The sequence below is a fragment of the Rissa tridactyla genome, chromosome 23 (assembly GCF_028500815.1).
Source record: "Rissa tridactyla isolate bRisTri1 chromosome 23, bRisTri1.patW.cur.20221130, whole genome shotgun sequence".
Classification (NCBI taxonomy): domain Eukaryota; kingdom Metazoa; phylum Chordata; class Aves; order Charadriiformes; family Laridae; genus Rissa; species Rissa tridactyla.
In genome coordinates this window covers 1,184,996-1,205,094 of record NC_071488.1, presented here as the reverse complement: position 1 = coordinate 1,205,094, position 20,099 = coordinate 1,184,996, and the positions used below count along the sequence as shown (strand labels likewise).

Sequence of the window (20,099 nt, the reverse complement as noted above, 5' to 3'; positions counted from 1 at the left end):
CTGCCGGCGAGGGAAGGTGCACGCAGGGTCCAGCCTTGGGACCTGTCACGGCTTCGCCCGGCGTAGGCAGTGCCGGGATTCAGGTGCCGGCACCATCGCGTTCTGCTCCTCCACCTCTCGCTTCGCCCATCTGGCAGGCGGCCCGGCAGCGTCCCTGCTGCCAGATGGCGTCCGTCCCCTCCCACGCAGGTGCTCCCAATGTGCCACTTCCCTCCTCTTCCATTCCCAGCAGCTTGCTTCTGCATCCTCCCTTCGGATGCGCAGTCCCTCCGGCACATGACAGTAGCAAAGCACGAACCCTCTGCTGACCTGAGGCTGCAGCTTTCGCTGTCTTTTGTGAGAAGGAGCCATCAGCCTTCAACCTATTTGAGCCCGGACAGGGCTGCTGCCAGCCTTTCCCCAAGCTCACCGACTCCCAGGCTACGAACACTTCCACACGTGCAAAGGGGAAAACCCCAAAGGGTAAGGAACCCTCTCAGCCATTCAAACGGGGTCAGCTACCAAAGCCTGGGGGACACGGTCGGTCGATGGAGAATAACACAGCGCAGATCGCTCCGTCTGCCCCAGGTTTCTTCTCTAAGGCCGGCAATACAGGGAAAAGCAGACAGAGAACCAAGTTCATCCCAAACCAGTCAGTCCAATGTCGGTCGAGGAAAATTAATGGCAGAGTTGACCAGGGATAACAACTCATGCCGATTTAAATAAAGAGATGATGAATTAACACCGACGAACTTTCAACTCTTCTGAAAGAGCAGCTGGGGTGGGTTTTTTTTAATCCAACATGTAATTAGGTTTGTTTGACAGTTGTTTGCATGACTTTCAGGTTGTTGTGTAGTCACATCATAATCTACTATACTATCGTTAGGACAGATTAAATGGCTTGAGAACTGGTGACAAACCCAAAAAGGAGTTAACAGGCGTCATTAGCCTGGGCCCGCACACACGCTGAGCATCTCGGCCACGCGTCGCAGTCCCAAGGGACAAGGGACAGAGACTGTGCCACCGTGCAGGAGCCGCAGCCCATGGCTGTTTGCAGGAGAAAGGTTTCACCACTTTATACAGCACCAGTGCTACAACTGGGAAGCGCTATTTCCCCCCCACCTCCATTTCCAGTCTTCAGGGAAATCCTTCCACCCTCCAAAAGGAAAACCAAATGGGTTTAAGTGTCCTGCTCCTCGGCCGCAGGGAGCTTGCTGCTCTCTTCCAGCAGAGGGAAGAAGAGCAGAGGCCAGCGAGTGCCTGCTACTGACTGCGGGAAGAGGAATCATAGACTCATGGAATGGTCTGGGTTGGGAGGGACCTTAAAGTTCATCTCATCCCACCCCCTGCCCTGGGCAGGGAAACCCCCCACCAGCTCAGGTTGCTCCAAGCCCCGTCCAACCTGGCCTTGAACCCCTCCAGGCATGGGGCAGCCACAGCTTCTCTGGGCAACCTGGGCCAGGGGCTCACCCCCCTCACAGCCAAGAATTCCTTCCTCACATCTCATCTCAATCTCCCCTCTTCCAGTGGAAAACCCTTCCCCCTCGTCCCATGGCTCCCCTCCCTGCTCCAGAGTCCCTCCCCAGCTTTCCTGGAGCCCCTTGAGGGCCTGGAAGGGGCTCCAAGGTCTGCGCGGAGCCTTCTCTTCTCCAGGCTGAACCCCCCCAGCTCTCTCAGCCTGTCCCCACAGCAGAGGGGCTCCAGCCTTCCCAGCATCTCCGGGGCCTCCTCCGGCCCCGCTCCCACAGCTCCGTGTCCTTCTGCTGTTGATGACTCCAGAGCTGGACACAGTTCTCCAGGTGGTGTCTCCTCTGAGCGGAGCAGAGGGTCAGAACCCCCGCCTCGTCCTGCTGGCCAGGAACTGTCAGGAACCAGTCCTGCTCACAGACCAGTCGCCCCACCTCACTGGGGTCACGGCAGGAGGCCAGTGCTGCCCGCACGAACCAGCTCCCAACAGGAATTTTTAAATCATTTCTCATTTCATTCCTCCACGCAGGACAGCCGTCTTCGTCCATGCTTGCGATACATTTCCGCCTGGAAGCTTCGCTCCGAAGTCCTCGTGCTGAGCTCCCAGCACCTCCACGGTGCTCGTTAAGGCACCTCCCGTTTTCCCTTCTCGCTAATCAACACCGCCCCCGAGCCCCAGCGCCAGATCAGGAACCTACCGGTTGGTAGTTGATGGCTGGATTCATGCTCGGAGTTGTAGTGCGGATGAGGCCAGGCTTAGGAGGAACCCGCTGCCCTTGTAACTGGGCAGGGTTCGGAGCGATCACACGCTGCGACATAAGCATATGGGGCAGAGTCGTGTTTGTGGCAGACCTAATGACACTGTGACCCTGCCGAGAAAGGAAACAAGAAATAAATTTAAAAAAATAAAGACTTGAGGCAAACCAGAATTTTTAGTTCCCTGATCAGGCTCTGCAACAGCAGAGAACTTCCACTTATCTGTAATTCCAGTTAACTTCTAACGTGAGACACCGCTCAAAGAAATTAACTTTCCCTCTAATTGTCCTTTATTTTAAATAATCACGTCCATTTTGCCTGGAGGGAGGACAGTTCAAGTGAACATACTCCTGTTTTCTGCAGAGAGGCTGGAATTGCACCTGAGTCAAGAAAAGGGGTAGGAATCTCGTGGAGCAACCACTTCCCAGGCGCCAGCCAGCTCCCTGGGAAGAGGAGGGACCGCTGGGATCTAGGCTGGGATGTTTTGGAAGGTGATTTTCAAGGCACACATTTGTGGCCTACTTTTGCATTAAAAATTTGACAGCTGTGGAAAAACACAAGGGGAAAAGAGGGGGTTTAAGAAAAAAAAAAAACCCAACCAAAAAGGAGCTGTTTGCCAGCTGTATGGAGGTATTAAAACCAGAATTCCCAGCGGTGCCCGAGTTCAAAGCGAAAGAGTTCTGAGAGTCCTGGCCAAGCGGGAGACGGGTGTCTGCCTTTGGTGCGGGAACACAGAGGCGTGTTACAAACCCCAGTCCCGGGCAGTCAGAAACATGAGGCGGCGACTGGGGAGACCGGGGCACGGGCCAAGCCAGGGTTTGACCTGCCCGGGCTTCTCCTCACACCGAGGTCCTCCTGGCTCGGAGCGCCGCCAGAACGGCTCCCAGGGGGGCGCACAGGTAGAAGGGCTCCATTTTTTAATCATAGATGATCTTAAAACGCTAAACACCTCCTTTCTGACAACCTTTTCCTCTTGCTTTCGTTATTAGACTTGTTCTAGATGAGGTTCTTCACTGTCACACACAAGAGCAGCTTCACAAAGCCTGCGCAAACAATGCGTTTCCTCTTCTCCCAAAGCCCGTTTCCTTTACCAGCCCGATCCCACTGCGAAGTCACAATAGACTTGACCCCAACTCGTTGCCATAGCAAAGAAAACAAATGCCACAAACAAAGAAGATGGTTAACGGAGGGAGTAAACGACCAGCAAGATTGAAATGAAAGTCTTTTTGGCAAAAGCAGGCAGGAAAGCTGCAGGCAGAGAGACACGCTGGAGGAACACCCCCGTCCTGTCCCGTACAGCATCTTCCCAGCATCTGGGTTCACAGCCGCACGGCTGGGGCTTTGCAATTCCAATACATTACCAAAGCAATAGAACTGTCAGCCTCTTGCTGAAAGGACAAAGTCCGTTCCCTGCAGAGCTCAGGGAAGAGGGACGCTGGGGGACGGGTGCCCCAAGGTGGCAGGGGACCCCGAGCCCTGGAGCAAGCCCCAGGAGGGACATGCCCATCGCCCCTCAGCTCCACACACAGCCCGAGCGCCTAAGCGCCACTGCGCTCACGCCCTCGGCTTCTCGTTTATGCCGGCAGCGTTAAACAATTGTGTCACCTCCAATCAGCGTCCCCCCAGCGCGCAGGCAGAAAGGTGCCGTGGCACACAGCACCCCGCCCGGCCTATAGCGCTTTCCCAAAGAAGGTCAACACTTCGATTCGCTGTTTTGCCTGCATTTTTCTTCACCCTCATCCTCTGACCACTCTGCACCATTTCAAAAAGCAGCTCTGCCGACCGGCTGCTCCTGCAGGTACGTGCAAACGAGCCGTTTTCTCCCTGCCAGCCCCAGAACTTGCATCACCAAGCAGCAGACAACTTTCTTCAGGGCCACCACATGTAAATTCAGCTCGACACGAGACGAATCGTCGGCTGGACTGACCTCCAGCCCTCCCCGCTGAAAAATCTGCCCCTTCGGAAGCAGCAGAGCACCCAGACCTCCCCATCGCGCAAGGGGCCGAGAGCTGGGACAGGCACGAAGCGTTACGGGGAACGTCCCAGCCCCATGGTGGGACACCAGACCATTCTACTCACGGTGCTGAGAACTGCCAGCACGCATCTGCCTCCCGGGAAAAGCATCCCAGTTGGGCAGAGACCAAGCAAAAGTCAGTGTGTTTTGCCCGGAAAATGGGTGTGAGGAAGGCTCACCTGTAATGTCCTTAAGTTCTGAGGCTCAACCCCCTGAGCTCCAGGCCTGGAGGGAAGCTTGGACAGTCCCTGCTGTCCCACGTGAGCAGGAGATGGCTGGACAATAGACGCCGCATTCTGGACAACCGGAGTCTAGATCAAGAGAAAACGAGAACTGGCATCAGTGCGCGATGCTTGGAAAGGAGATCCACCGCCAGACCCGACAGACCAGGCCTCATCGATGCTACGCCAAGTATTAACACTTCGGAGCTGCACTGATGTATCTCCTCAGCTGGCCCTGAGGGCAGCCCACGGGGTAGGACGGGCCGTGGATTTGCCACAGAAACCCTTGGGTAAGAAACAGTCACACAGGAGGACAAACACGGAGTAAAGGGGAGTCCAAGAGCAGAGCAAGGCTTTGTCTTTGCCCGCTGACAGGCTTCGGCGAGGCCGAGCACCTTCCCCTCATCCCGACCCGCTCAGAGCTTCACCTTCTGTACCACATTCTCCTTTTGCAGCTGACTTTGCCTCAGTTTCTTCAGCAACACAAGCCTGGCCTCCTCCAGCCGTAGCTCATCCCGAAGCTGCTTGATCAGCTGCTGTCGCTCCTCTATGCTTTTACCCTACAAAGAGGCAGGAAATCAGTCAAAACGCAAAGAGCTGGAACCTGCCGCCTGTGCCTTGGTGGCAAGGGAGCGCGCAGAAGCTTTAATACAAGCAAGGATTTGTACCATGGACAACCAGAGGTGCAAGACCCTTACGCCCACAAGTTACCGCATCGCTCAGAAACCCCCTTAGCTCCCAAATCCTGCCAAAAAGCAGAACCCCCCGCAGCACGTCAGCTCTCCGCGGGAGCCTGGGACAGCCGAGAAACTCCTTACCTTAAACATTTCAAGATTTGCTGCCTTAAGTCTTTCCTCCATGCGAGAGCTGGAGCGGGGACTGGACGCTTCATTATCAGAGAGGACAATTATATCCGGCGAAGGGGTTAATCGTCCCCTGTCCTGGTCACTGTGTAACAGAAGGGAGGAAAAAAAACAACAGGCTGAGCCACAAGACCGAGACATGGGCAGCAAATCTGGGAGCGGGACAAGCCCCGGCTCCACCGCGGATGCGACTGGAGCTTGACACCACTCTCCGAGGCCTGCGGAGGCTCCAGGACAGGAGCATCCTCTGCTCGCGGGAGGAAAAAGACTCCTTTAAAACCGTTTTCTTCACCAGGGTGAAAGGTGGGTTGTTTTAAGCACACGGTAAGCAAACACGTGATGCAAACCCTATCTGCCCGGGCGCCAGCCGGGCGTTAATAACGAGCCACACAGTAACTGAAGAGGGAGACACAACCGTAGCCAGGTGCCGAGATGAGAGGGAACAGGGGCTGATACTCCGGCCTGGGCTTGTTCCTACTTACTCAGGAAGATGGCCATGACGCTGGAGACGAGAGTGGGCTAAGTCCCTCAGCTAACAGAAATGTAAATACTCCAAGCCTATCTCAACACAAATCTACTTTAAAAGGTCACTCCATAAAGGAAACCTGAATAAACACCCTGCGTAGAGTCAAAAGAGCCAATTGAACCGTGACCTAGGGATCAGCAAACGAGAGGAGCAGCAACAACGGCAGCCCGTCACCGGGGAAAAAAAATAAATATTAAAAATAAAGAAATCAATGCTATAATCCAGCAGTATCCAAGCACCGTGCTGTTCGTGTGGCATCCCAGTCAGGAGACACCAATAAAAGCCCTTTGCTGTCACCAATTTGATGTGAGGGTGCGTGGCGAGCCCTGGAGAAACGCTGACCAGTGCGGTGTGGAGAGCAGGAGCGCCACGGCTGGAACGCACGGCGGGCACGCTGCCACCCAGGCAGGCAGATTATCGCCCTGGGCTCCCTGGAAGGTCTTTGGGGCAGGAGACACACACATTATCTTATCTGAAACTTCCAGTTTGGAAGCAGGGAGCCAAATCCCAGCTCCCAGGCTGGGCTGCTCCGAGGACGGAGGGTCCGGAGAGGATGCTTGGAGCAGGACGCTGGCTCACTCGGGGGTTTTGCCTTCGGCAGCTTCGTCTCCCAAATGTTCGAGCCGCGTTCGTGGGCATTTCGAAGCACTGGTGCTGCGGAGCTGCCTTTTTCTCCAGCCGTTACGCATCCACGGCAAACCCCGTCACTCAGGGAGTCTGCGGGTCACTCTTCAGCTGGAGAAATGTCCCCAGCAGCGTGGCTCCAAACCATCAATAAATCAAAAAAAGAAGAAACCAAAGACGTGAAGGCTCTGGGTTGTGCCCGAAGGTGCCGGGACGTGGCTCTGTGGGTTATTTGTGGGTGCGTTGTTTCAGAGCTCTCAATAACCCCTTTGTGGGCCGTCACGCACTTAAGGCGTCACATGAACACACTATCTGCTGATCAACACGTGTCCTGTTCTGGCGGGTCTCCTTTCGATACCCCACGGAGGCCGCGTGCGGGACCCAAACCAGGGGTTTTCCAGCTGCTGCTCCCTCTCTGGAGCAGAGGAGGTTTCTCAGGAGGGTTTCCAGCTGGGGCAGAGCCCGTGGTCTGTCCCAGCAGCGCGGTCAGCGGAGAAGGTCCAGAGCATCCTATTGAGATCAAGTCAGCCCGAGTCCATCCAGGCCAACCAACCTGCACCCAAGGAGTTTTATATTTAGCTGGCCAAGAGTGAGAGCTGCTCTTGGATGAGTCTTCAACAGCTCTCGAGCAGCCCATCACCCTCCCACGGCATTTTAGCTGGCTCCTGCTGCCAGCTACCCACGGCGCCCCTCTCCAAACTATCAGTCAGGGCACGTCTATACACGAAACTGCTCGGGAACAAACACGTCCTTGCCACGAAGCATGTATCCCGGGTCATCTCGCAGCCACCGTTCCCCAAACACAGTCTCAAATGTCACCGAATACCATGATGACCAAGTGTTTGGGCAGGAGGCTCTCTGGAATGCACAGGATCGCACGTTAAAAATAAAATGGGCTTTTGCAGAGGGTCTCTTCCCCCACCAGCATCGGGGCTGCTCGCGCGGACCCCGCAGGCACTGAAAACACGTCCCTTATTTTGCTGCAAGTCTCTGGATGCCGCTTGCTTTGAGTAGCAGCATCCCGAACCCCAGACGAGAGGCACTGACGGCAATCCAGCATCGAACACAACAGGTTTTCTTGCTCCTCTTGCATTTTTGGCCACATCTCGGGCACACACCCAGAGTAATAAAGCATCGGATTTTTGGTCCAGGATTTTCCTCAATGCGGGCTGCTGGCATTACGGCTGCTGGTGATTATTTTGCACAAGCATCCAGATACGTCCAGGCTGGTTTATTTACATTCCATCAGGGGGAAAAAGCAAAGCCAGCGTCAAAACCAGACAGGGGAAAACAGGGCCATCTGCAAAGAATTGCTGAGTATGTCAGGGCTGTTTTATTTACTTTTGTCAAGGCAAGAGCGTAATTACAACAAAAGTAGTGGAAGAAGAGCTGCACCGACGGCGCAGGAGGCAGGCCGAGGTGAGGAGACGTGGAGCATATTCCCGAGCAAACTCCACCTTCGTGACCACTGGTTAGGAAAGTTAAAACACCCTTTAGCCTTATTTCACTTGCTAGAGATATTTTTCACATTGAGTTATTTCAAAAACTCGCGGCAGAATTTTTCTACCTCTTTTTAGGGCTGATTTCTTTTCAATCCCGGTGCCCACGCCCAGTGCTGGTCCCTAACCGGACTCCCCGCGTCCTGCACAATATTGGAGTAACTCAGGCCTCCGCATTGCTGGCGTTCGCCTGCCAGCTCTTCGGGGGAAGATGACCTGCACAATAACTTACCCAGCGCCACGGTTATTCCTCGAGAGCTGAAACCCATTCGCCAAGGGGTTGAGTATCACCCGTGTTGTCTCACGCACGGGGCTTCTGGGGAGAATTGGGCTTTTCAGAGGTGTGATACCCCGAAGATGCGCTGGGAGCAAGACACAAGCAAAAGCCAGGCACGTACAAAGGGTGTTGCTTGTACCCGAATGCTCCCACGGGCACAGATAAAACCCCGCGGTGCACAACTATAACATCCCTGCCTCACCGCACGCAGTTCTTCAGATTTTACAGGAGGCTGAACGAGCGGCAGAGGCGGCCGGGCAGATTTAAGCCATGTATATTGTCATTAAAGAAAAACAATCCAGGTGATTTTCCCCTTCCCACCTCCAGGTCTGTTCACCACTTGTGATGCTCTGTAAGCCAGAGTGTGCCAGATCAGAAAGTGTCTATGAAGGCATTCATCTTTATAATATTTACTACACTGACAGCACCCAGAAGCACAGAGATCTCCTGCCTTCAAATCCCCGGTCCATCAGCCGCTCACCACTCCTGTTGGGACAGGAGCCCCACAGAAGCGCTGGCAGCACCCCCTCGTCATCCAAAAGCCCCCACCAACACAAGAAGACCCCAATATGACACAACAACGAAGACAACCATCTTGGTTTTGCTGAATCGCGATCCTGGCTCCTCGATGAAAGGGGAGACCAAGAACAGAGAAGGCTGGAAACAGGCACCCCGTCCCAAGGAGGGCTCACGCTGCCCTCGGACCTTCCTGCTCAAGCAGCCAAACTTCCCCCACGTCCACACGCCGAGACGTACTCAACCAGCTGGGACACCGTCATCGACCTCCCGGCCCATGAATGCAGCTCCCGCCATTGCAGGCGGCAGCTTTGTGCAGGAATTACCAACACCTTCAAACGCGCTTCAACCGCAGGTACCTGGTTGCTGAGCAAGGGGCAGTCACTCATCTGAGGCTCCCACAAAACAGACTCATGGAAGGGTTTAGATGCGAAGGGACCTTAAAGACCATCCAGTTCCCCCCCTGCCCTGGGCAGGGACGCCCCCCACCAGCCCAGGTTGCTCCAAGCCCCGTCCAACCTGGCCTTGAACCCCTCCAGGGATGGGGCAACCACAGCTTCTCTGGGCAACCTGCGCCAGGGGCTCACCCCCCTCACAGCCAAGAATTCCTGCCTCACATCTCATCTCAATCTCCCCTCTTCCAGTGTGAAACCCTTCCCCCTGGTCCCGTGGCTCCCCTCCCTGCTCCAGAGTCCCTCCCCAGCTTTCCTGGAGCCCCTTGAGGGACTGGAAGAGGCTCCAAGGTCTGCGCGGAGCCTTCTCTTCTCCAGGCTGAACCCCCCCAGCTCTCTCAGCCTGTCCCCACAGCAGAGGGGCTCCAGCCCTCCCAGCAGCTCCGGGGCCTCCTCCGGCCCCGCTCCCACAGCTCCGTGTCTCTCCTGTGCCGAGGCCCCGGAGCTGGAGGCAGGACTGCAGGGGGGTCTCCCCCGAGCGGAGCAGAGCGGCAGAATCCCCCCCTCGCCCCCCTGCCCACGCTGCTGGGGATGCAGCCCAGGCTGCGGGGGGTTCTGTGCTGCCAGCATACGTTGCCAGCCCATGGCCAGATTTTCACCCACCAAAACATCCCAGGAAGGTCTCAGCACTTTGCACCTACTTAAAACAGGACTCCTCCATTCTGCTCCTCCACCCGACAGCCCAGCCTGCACTTTGGAAAGGAAAGCTCTGCAGGAAAAACCATTTAATTCTTCCTCGCAGAGGCAGGAGCCTGGCCAGGGCCAGGTTTGAGAGCGACTGTCCGTGCCACTTGCATCAGAGCTGGCCTCCAGCTAAATAAAGGACTTCTGCTGCCACTTTTGTAGGTGCTAATAAAAAGTCCTGGCCGGAGGGGAAGCCCTCGTCCCTCGCGCGCACCCACAGGGTCTGCTCTGCCAGCCACCCGGCAACTGGAGCTCATAACACTAAACGTACGGACGGAGGAAGAAACAAAATCCATCTGGTTTTGGGGTGGAATAAGAAGGGCAGCAGAAGCAAAAACAATGAAAGAACGGTGCTGAATGCCTTCCAGGGAAGCTCTACTGGGAGAGCAGGCTCCGCTTCTCGGCGTTCAGCCAAAGGGACCTCGCAGACACCAGGAAGACTCCCCCAGGCCCCCAGGACCGCAAAATGTCGATTTAATTTCTGACTTGGGTTCTCACATCTGGCAGAGCACAGGATTAACAACAGGCAAGCTACAGACGCCAGTCATTTGGCACCTACCTTCTCCTCGCGCTCATATCCACCGGCTCATCGTTAATGTTTTCCTTCCCTGGCCTCCCTGCAGTCCTGCCATCCCCATGGGGCCTAAGGCTCCCATTCAGCTTTTCTTCATAGACTTTCACACCATCCTGCTTCACCGGCAGCTCGTGGGGCACCTCGATGCCCGAGAGGTCTTTCCTCTTCAGCAGTGCCAGCATCTTCAGGCGCTCCATCGCCTCATGTCCTTCCATTTTCAATCTCTTTGCCAGGACATCATCCCGGTCATCTGCTTGGTCCAAGCTCCGTTTCAAGAGGTTCAGGCGCAGAGCATCCTCCGTCATTCTGTCCATCCTGCGGGACAGAGGTTGAGATAAGGACACATTCAATATCACGGCAAACAGCAAACCCGGCTTAGCTCCCCTGGGGGCCGGCGGGGACCTCCGAGCCCAGCCTCCCCCCTCGGGGAGCACCCGCCTCCCACGCTCCGGCGTGCGGTGACCTGCCGGCAGCGGTGCCGCATGCTTTTCGTCCCGATCCCAACGATCCCAACCCCGCCAGGCAGGGAGTTTCCCAAGCAGAAGGAACCGCACGCACCAAACAGGCAAGAGCACCCCACACCCCCCCCAGAACGGGGGCAAAACCCCTCCTTCAGCATCGAAACCCCACCAGCTGCGACCCAGCAAGGTTTACTAGAAAGAGGAACTGGGAAACGCTCAAGTCGTTCAGGGACACGACGAGGGCAGCTCAGTCCCTCCTCGTGCTGCGTGTGCCCAGCCTTAGGTTTTATAAGTCTTTATGCACAGGCTTTGTGCCACCGACTTTTGGTTTTTGAGGGGACCTGCGGCATGGTTTGAGCCCGCTGCTATCGGTATGAATGCCACGGCACACCAGGTTTGGTAGCAAGCTTCCAGAATACAGAAATTCCCCTGCTGCACGGGATTTTTCCCCGCTCTTTCTGCTCTCTCGGGTGAGGAATGCGAGGCACCTTCTCCCTCAAAGGACGAAGGCACACACAAGAGCATCTCCACCCACGCTCCCTCTCCATCTTCCCCGGCCGACCGCCTGCCTCTCCTCCAGGTGCAAAAATGCCCCGTGGCAAACAGATGCAGTAAAAAAAAGAGGGAAGGAGCCACAGAGCCCATCCCAGCCCCATTGCTCTGCTCCCAGGCTGATAAGAAACTACCTACAAAAAAAAAAGAGCCGAGGGAGCTCCACCTGAAAACAGGGCAAGACCAGCTGGGTGAGGTCTTTACCTACCGATGCGCAGACCGGGGCTGGGGATGATAACAACCAGGAAATAAGTCAGAATTAAGACGTGGCCATCTCAAAACCACCGATAGCTTGTTTCGCTCCGCACGCCAGCAGCTCGCAGGGGCTCGTTAATAAGGTCTGTGTGCTCCGAGTCGAAAGACGAGGCCAAAGCAGCCGAACCTTGGGCACCTCTGCTCCTCCACGCTGGCTTCAGGTGGAGCTTCCTAAACTTCCTCACGAGATAAAGCTGCACCGAGCCAAATTTCTGCCAAGAAAATGTTGTTCTGGCTCAGTTCTAAATCCCCTCTAATTACACATCTTCCGAAGCACAGCTGGCACACGAGTTCAACTGCAGCATCAATACGGTTTCAAGGGTACGAACTGCGCTAGAGAAACCTTATTCTTAAAAAAAGGGGTGCAGCCACGGCAGGCAGCAAGAAAACAAATGCAAATTCACAACGCAATAGAAAAAGAGTCCGATGAAGCCTCTGGCGCAGCCCGATCTCAAAGAGGCTGCCACGTTCAGGGTGAGCACCTTCAACTTCTTTCTACTTGACAGTCTGGTCTCTCTGCAGGAAAATGCACGTCTTCTGCAACCAAATATAGAAAGGCAAGCGCAGGCAAGCCAAGGGAGACACATGAAATGCCGCTCTCCGCCCCCGTCCCTAAGAAGTGACCCCAGGTTAAATTGGAGCTGTGAGCGGCGGTGGGTTATTTAAGAGAGCATGGGATAGCGAGGAGCCTCACCGCACCCGGCGCTGCGGTCTGGATCCGGCTGCTGGGAAAGCGCCGAGCTCCAATTAACTCAGCCATGAAAGGGCCTCCACGGCTGCTTCCTCCACTTCGTACTCTTGGGAGATGAAAGAAAGCGAGGAGGAGGAGGAAGAGGAGGAGGAGGAGGCGCAGAAGCAGGAGCAGGAGGAGGGAGAAGTCCAGATACCTGGCAGACAAAGGCTGATGTGCGGGGAGGGAGCGCAGGCACTTTCTAACCAGCCATCGCTTCAGCGTTTGCTTGAGGACACAGTAAAAAAGCATCCCTAGATAGTGGAACCCACCCCGCCGTGCAGTCAAGTCATCCTGCGGGTTCTCCCCTACTGAGAAGCCACTTCGTCCCTACAAAACAAGCTCCACATTGATACATGAACTGAATGTATCGCTTAAAAAAACCCCAAACACCACACAGCGAGCACAGGAGAGCTGGTGGCACCCAGACTGATAATTCTACTGAATTACGACTTGGTACTCAAAAATCTGCTTCATGCACACGGATATTTCACGTCGTGTTCCCACACCAAGACAAATGCAGCTGCAATATTGCTGGCAAGCAGCAAAATAAAACAATACTAGAGGGCACAAAGGAGGTTCAGGCTTCCTGAGAGCACAGTGGTCGTCTTCTGGCCTTCAGAAGGGTAGTGAGATGTACCCACGTGAGGAAAACCATCAGATCATCGTAAAAACTTGCCCATTTTAAGAAATATGAAAGGTGACATTGGCACCTCAAGGTGACACGTCAGCAAACCTGGCATGGGCCAAAAAAAAGCAACGTACCCAAAGGGAGAGTTGCTGGGCTGTGATGAGGTTTCAGACCGAGCCATAGCCCTTCGCAGGCAGTTATTTAAGCAAGTCAAAGCAGCGCCAAGAAACGTGAGCGGAGTTGGGTGCTCCCTTTAAAGACCCACGGCCGCCGCTGGCCCCCTGAGCTGCCACATGGGAAAAGAGAAGCAATGACCTGCTGGTTGGGGGCTGCCCCTGCCCTCCCGCCAGAAGGAAGCTGTCAAGCCCCGTCTGCAGGCTCGCAAGGGATGAGGAGCCACATTGCTGCGCTCCGATCCGAGTCGGAGCATGAGACAAAACCAGCGGCGGAGGCAGCGGCAGGGTCTGTGCCGAGCGAGGGAGTCGGCAGCAGCCAGGGCCCACCACCACCAGCGAGACCAGGCAGGAGCACAGCGGCGGTATGACACGAGAACAAACCTATCGCTCCATTTCTGCAAGACAGAAGGTCTCTTTCCACCTCCCCTTCCCCACAGGAAGCCCAGGGACCTGCCGCTCCCATCACCAAAGTGGCGTTTTGGGTGTCCCCCACCTACGCGGACCCATCGTGCTCCATGGCAAGAGCGGTACCATGTCCCCGAGCATCACAGCATCCCCGTGATTTTCCACCTTTGCTGTCCCCCGCTCGCACAGAGCCATAGCACGAGCGGTTTGTCGTTTGGAAAGTTAAAGAAACACCATCTCAGGAGGCAGAAGGGGAACACAGCGGGTTGGCAATCAAAGATCTGGCCAACAAACACCAAGGGAACGCCACAGCGATCCAGGACTCGACGGCCACCAGTCAGCAGGATTTCGACGGTGTCCTTTAGCACACCCACTTGCTGCAGGAGGGGAGGACCAAGCAGACCGGGAATGAACTCCCTGCTCGCACAGACGCCGGTAGATGGTATCTGAAGGTTTCAAAATGCCCTCTCCCCCCTAACGTAAGTGGCTTCAGTACTAGAAACAAATCAAAAGCGCTGTTATCAGAAACAGGTACCACAAGTATTTAATCCTTTCAAGAGGAGGCTTTCCAGGCTGGGTAAGGAGCACGTGCTTTCAGCCAGATTCAATAAAAATTAAATTAGGCTTCAGATTCTTTATTGAATGGGGCCCTTCAGCATGAACACTCAGCTGTGAGGAGGGGGAAGGGAGAAACTGCAGCTTTCCTGGGAATTTCCAGAGCATCTCAACTGAGGAACTGGGCAAGCCAGGGAAGAGCACTCCACTTCACCCAAAAATCAACAGAAAAGAGCAGGAATTCTTCTAACCATGGGCTGATCAACCAGTCTAAAGGCCAGGCGGTCTGGAACCTCAGTACTGGCCCCGCTCTGTGTCACCGTAACCCCAGTGCAGAGCAGAGGTTAAACGGCCCTGGTTGGACTGGGAAAGGAGGACTGGCCATGGAGCACCTCCGCTTTATCGGCGGTCTGGAATTCTAAACTAAGCAAGAGCGGATTTTTTTCCCCTCTCTGAATTTTAGCCGCTTGGCAGAAGAAACCAGCCTCGTTAATCAGCCGGTAACAGGACGAGGGTGCGTTGAGCGATGCCGGTCGGCCGCCCCAGACAGCGCGGGTGTGCTGGAGTCACACCTGAAGGACGGGAGGCAACGGGCATCGCGGCACATCCTCACCAAAACCAGACCATCCAGACTCGCCTGCCTCCGGCAAAAGCGCTCCCGGAGATCTGGCGCATCCCAGGAAGCAGGCTCTCCCTCTTGCTTCCCTAAGGAACTTCTTTGAAAAAAAAAAAACAACCACACAACAAAAAACAAAAATTGAAACAAAATTCTCAAACGGTGGCAAAATCCTCCAGGGGAAAACAAGGGAGCTATAAAACATGTTTTGTTTCTGACTTGATACAGACTGTAATTATCTCCAGTTGCAGCTCTGTAGGTGAGCAGGCTTTCCCGAATATCCAGAAAAAAAATAGCTGGTGTCAGTTTAGAGCCAACATTTAAGAGGGAGGAGGCGGCCAAAGGAGAAGGGGGGACACCCTGCTCGGCCCCCACGACGCAGGCACACGGGGCGGTCCGAGAGATGAAATGCAGCACCGTCAGCAAGACCGGACCAGCCGCTGTGTGAGGAAAAATGCCTTCTAGGAATCCCAGCAAAACTTCCGCAGCCGAGCTGGAGAACGGTCAGCACCTCGCTGCGACGGGAGCATCACCCTGGTGCTCGACCGACGGGATGTCCCCGATGTAAATGGACAAGTCGCAGTCACTCGGTGCGCAGATGCTCCTCCTAAAGACTTTGGGTCCCCAAATCATAGACTCATGGAATGGTTTGGGTTGGAAAGGATCTTGAAGCTCATCCAGTTCCCCCCCTGCCCTGGGCAGGGACACCTCCCACCAGCCCAGGTGGCTCCAAGCCCCGTCCAACCTGGCCTTGAACCCCTCCAGGGATGGGGCAGCCACAGCTTCTCTGGGCAACCTGGGCCAGGGGCTCACCCCCCTCACAGCCAAGAATTCCTTCCTCACATCTCATCTCAATCTCCCCTCTTCCAGTGTGAAACCCTTCCCCCTCATCCCATGGCTCCCCTCCCTGCTCCAGAGTCCCTTCCCAGCTTTCCCGGAGCCCCTTGAGGGACTGGAAGGGGCTCCAAGGTCTCCGCGGAGCCTTCTCTTCTCCAGGCTGAACCCCCCCAGCTCTCTCAGCCTGTCCCCACAGCAGAGGGGCTCCAGCCCTCCCAGCAGCTCCAGGGCCTCCTCCGGCCCCGCTCCCACAGCTCCGTGTCCTTCTGCTGTTGGTGCCCCAGAGCTGGAGGCAGCACTGCAGGGGGGTCTCCCCCGAGCGGAGCAGAGGGGCAGAATCCCCCCCTCGCCCCCCTGCCCACGCTGCTGGGGATGCAGCCCGGGCTGTGGGAGGTTCTGGGCTGCCAGCGCATGTTGCCAGCCCATGGCCAGCGTTTCCCCCCCCAGCACCCCAAGCCCTTCTCTCAGGGCTGCTCTCCATCTCTCCATCTCTCCATCCCCAGCCCCACCAGGGGCTGGTCGCGCCCCAGCGCAGGACCCTGCACTTGCCCTGGTTGAGCCCCATGAGGGTCACATGGTTGAACTTCATGAAGTCCGACGCTGCCGACCATCACCATCACCCGGGCAAGCTCCAAAGCCCTCTCTCCACCCCAGCACCAGCCAGTCCCTGCACCCCCTCCCGGCTTATGACCTCAAGAGCTCTCCTCTCCACAGCCCCTCCAGTTTGATCCACGCGTTCCCGGTGTCACCTGTTTGCAGGCTCACCTTCATTTTTGGTTCACAACGGCCCCCCGCCCGCAGATGACACCACAGGCACCTTGTTGTGTGCGGACATGCGAGAGCCTGGCAGCCCGGTGCCCAGCTGTGCCGATGCCCCCTCCAGCGAGGCAGCCATCAGCCCGAGCGCCGCGCGCTCCTCTGGATGCTCCTTTGGCTTGAGGCGCTTTCACGTCTCCGGTGCTCGAAAGACAGGTTTGCCATTCCCAGACAAACAAAGCAGCAGCCCAATTTTCCATTTATATTTGATACAGCACCCACAAGGAAAAAAAAAAACAAAAACATAAAAACAAAAAACCAAGACAACTATTTTAAAAGTTCTAACAAGTGAGCTGGGCCAAAAAAATTAATATTATACTGGAGAAGCAAGTATATCTAGGGACTAGATACAGCCGGTATGGATAAACATCCTCACATGTGCCCAATGAAGGTGGGACCAAGCAACTGAAATTTGGCAGCATCAACAGAAGTTAATTTCCACCCGAGTTTATGCCAGGAAGCCCCAGGAGGTTACAGCCCCTTCCTTGACTTTCTTTTAGGGCTCCTCCGTTGTGTTAACCCACACTTTTGGCCTCCTACGCGACCAACCATATCGTCCAGCCGCTGTTCGGGGCCTCAGTCCCTCCAGAACTAATTGATGGGTTGCAATTAACAGGCTGACACACCGCAAAGCTGAAAGGCAACACAAGATAATGTGTCATCCTACCTGCCCGCCCAAGAAGCAGCAGCACCCAGAAGGGAAAACCTTACAAGAAACCAGCAGAGACGCAGGGAGACTCCCCTGGAGCTGAGACGGCGGCTGCAGGTGCAGAAAAACCAGACAGAAATCCTCCAACTTCTCCTTCTGGACGCGATCCAGGTGCAACCTACACTCCTCCTTTCTCGCAGGAGTCCGAGCGAGGCGCCCGAGGTGAAGGCCACGACATCCAGACGTCACGCCGCTGCTGCCGGAGGTTTCCTCCAGCTCCCAGGCTGGAGCTCTCCATCTGCCCACGCTCCGGGCAGCACTAATCCCACCACGCGTGGACCAGCTGAGACGGGACACGCTCCGAACCTCCACCCCCAGCCCGGCAAGAGTCATGGCTCCTCTTCTCCTCCGCTCCAGACTCTCTGCACAAGGGAATTCCGATCCACCGCGAGGGATCACTGCTTTGCCACGAGGAATCGCTGATCTGCCACGAGGGATCTCTGATCCGCCAACGAGGGATCACTGATCTGCCTCCTCTCTGAACTAGCCGGGGCTAAAACTTTTTGCAGAGCGTTCCAAAATCCTCCTGGCAACCCTACTCCCGCCTTCCTGCGAAGCTGTTTATACTGGCCACCCTCACGAGTGAGACGGACTCTACAACAGATCTCCTCCGACATTTCTTAAAAGGAAAATCTTCCCCTGGCCACGTGGTTCCAGTGACACAAGGTCTCCCCAGTCCCACCCTGTCCAGTAACAACCAGTTTCCTTACTCATCTCTGCTCCAGCAGCACAGAGGCAGCCAACAGCCCTGGAAGAGCCGGGGCGGCTCCCTGCGTTCCTGCCTCCGAGGAAGCACGAAAGGAAAAGGACAAACCCGACCTGGCGCCTGCTCTGCTCCCTGCAAAGCCACTCGTTGTCCAGGGAGGAGAAGGGCGAGGACACGGGGGGCAGCACGGGCTCCGGGTACCGACGCACAGAGCAAGGGCCGTGCTCCGTGCCCAGGTGGAACATCACCGTTGTAACCCTGCTGCTCGACGCGACACAGCTCCGAGGGCGCCATCAGCCAGCCCGCAGCAGCAGAGGAGGCAGCACCGGCCCGGCAGCTCCCTCTTGGAGGACAAAGCACCAAAACCAAACCTGCCAGCCCCTGCCTGGTGGTGGGTGCCCGCAGCAGCTCGAGGACACCTGCGGGGGATGCTCAGCGCTCGCAGTGAGGATTGAGAGCGGTGGCGAGGACGTTGCTCGTGGCAATTAATCTCCAGATTGTTTGTGAGACGTAGTACTGACCCCACGCCACGTTACAGCACGACCAGGCGATGGTCAGGAACTGCAGACACCGAAAATGTTGCGTGCACGTGGGTATCTCCTGCACAGAGGTTTATGGATGCGCCTGTAGGAGAGAAAACCCTCCCCGTGTGGCTGAAGCAGAGCCCTGTAGAGGCAGGAGAGGGCTGCAGGAACAGAAAGCTGGTCACGCTCGCGTGAGGAACGGGATCACACAGTCCTTCGCAGAGGCTATCGGCAGAGTGCGGGTGCGGAGCAGCCTTGGGGAAGGCCAGGTGTCAACGCCATCCCCCAGAAACGAGAACCAAACGCAGACAGACGGGCATCCGCAGCAGCTTCAGGAGACCAGGAACATCCCATGCCCTTTGAGAAGGGCGGTTTTCTAGAAAGATTAATTTCTGCTCTTCCCAAGTGCAGCCTAAGTCCATCCACGTGCGCGAAGCACTCCACCTAACGACGCTCCAGAAGCCAAGAAGGACGTTTTTTCCTCCCGCCCTGACAGGGAAGGAGAGACGTACAGAAATATCCCCAACGCTGGCACGGACACGGTCCAGAAGGGCAGAGCATCTCCCACATCCCACGCAGGCGAGAACAGTTTTCAGCCGCCATCATCAAGGAGAAGGATGCCACCCTCCAGCCACAGACACACACACCAGTAAACCCCAAATCAGTATTTTTGTTTTTTTCCAAGCCATCCAAGCAGATCCCAAGCATACAGGGAAGCTGATGGTTGCAGAGATGCCCTTCCACCACCGGACTCAGCCTAAATCTGCAGCTTGGCGCTGTTTCCAGCTTCAGCCGAGACGTTGCACCAGATTTTACCCCAGCAGGAATAAGCCCCACTGGGATGAGAGATTCGGAAGCATTACAGGTACCCCTTGCCGCACCCCATGAAATAAAACCCCAGGGGAAGCGAGCGCCTTCACGCACAATTCGGGAACATTTGGGGCTGCGTTAGTTCAAAAAAAGAAAAAAAAAGCAACTGGGTTGGATTATCGGAACAAATGCGTTTGTAACACACAGGGTTGCACGGAAAAGACTCAGAAACTGGGGCTCCAGTATCCAAACCCCAACGTCCCTGCGTTATCCATAACGTTTCCAGGGACCCAACGCCCAACCGGCGCGTCCGTCCCAGGTTAGAGCGAAGGCGCACTGTCATTTATATATTCAAAACTATAACGTGGGTGGAATACAAGCTGTTTAAAGCCCTGTTCTGCCGGGCTCGGGGAGCGGAAATGGCACCTACAGGTGCTGGGGTCCAACTCACCTGAACGTGTTCGGCTCCTGCTGTTCAAAACCCGCTTCTGCACCCCCGAATCGCCCGATTCCCTTCACACACTTAAAAACGCACCGAGCCCGGAGGCAAAAAGCGGGTTTCCCCGGGGTTCGGCTCCTCGTCCGGAGCCCGTCGGGATGAAACGGTGTGTCTAAGGGCTGCCGAGAGCCCAGCACATGCCCCGCTCCGACGTCTGCGCTTCCATCTAGGCTGAATTACAAACCAACATCCACGTCGTAAAACGCATTTCAACCCAGCACACACAAAATGGCTGGCTCCCAAGACGAGCATTTCCATACAATACTATAAAAAGGATAATAACCTAAAAAGGTAATTATGACTTAACGGCTCGGCAGTCTGAAGAGAGATCTGCAAGAACACTAATGCAAAGTGGGGGGGGGGAA

At 55.8% G+C, this 20,099-nt stretch overlaps 1 protein-coding gene across 9 annotated transcripts in view; it reads right to left on the bottom strand.

Annotated features, from left to right (window-relative positions):
- GATAD2B (GATA zinc finger domain containing 2B) overlaps nt 1-20,099 on the bottom strand; it is a 42,949-nt gene that overhangs the window by 6,325 nt on the left and 16,525 nt on the right. For 7 of the 9 annotated variants that reach the window (XR_008463381.1, XR_008463382.1, XR_008463383.1 and 4 more), the window contains exons 2-6: nt 10,438-10,767; nt 5,256-5,385; nt 4,866-4,997; nt 4,396-4,527; nt 2,145-2,315 (exon numbers count right to left, since the gene is read on the bottom strand). Coding sequence is in view for 5 of the 9 variants with exons in the window: in XM_054182587.1 (XP_054038562.1) it covers nt 2,145-2,315; nt 4,396-4,527; nt 4,866-4,997; nt 5,256-5,385; nt 10,438-10,766 (894 nt within the window). In the remaining 4 variants the exon portion in view is untranslated. Of the gene's footprint in view, nt 1-2,144; nt 2,316-4,395; nt 4,528-4,865; nt 4,998-5,255; nt 5,386-10,437; nt 10,768-11,673; nt 11,933-12,414; nt 12,433-20,099 lie in introns of those variants that run through there. The other 2 variants (XM_054182588.1, XM_054182589.1) reach the window with 2 other exon arrangements.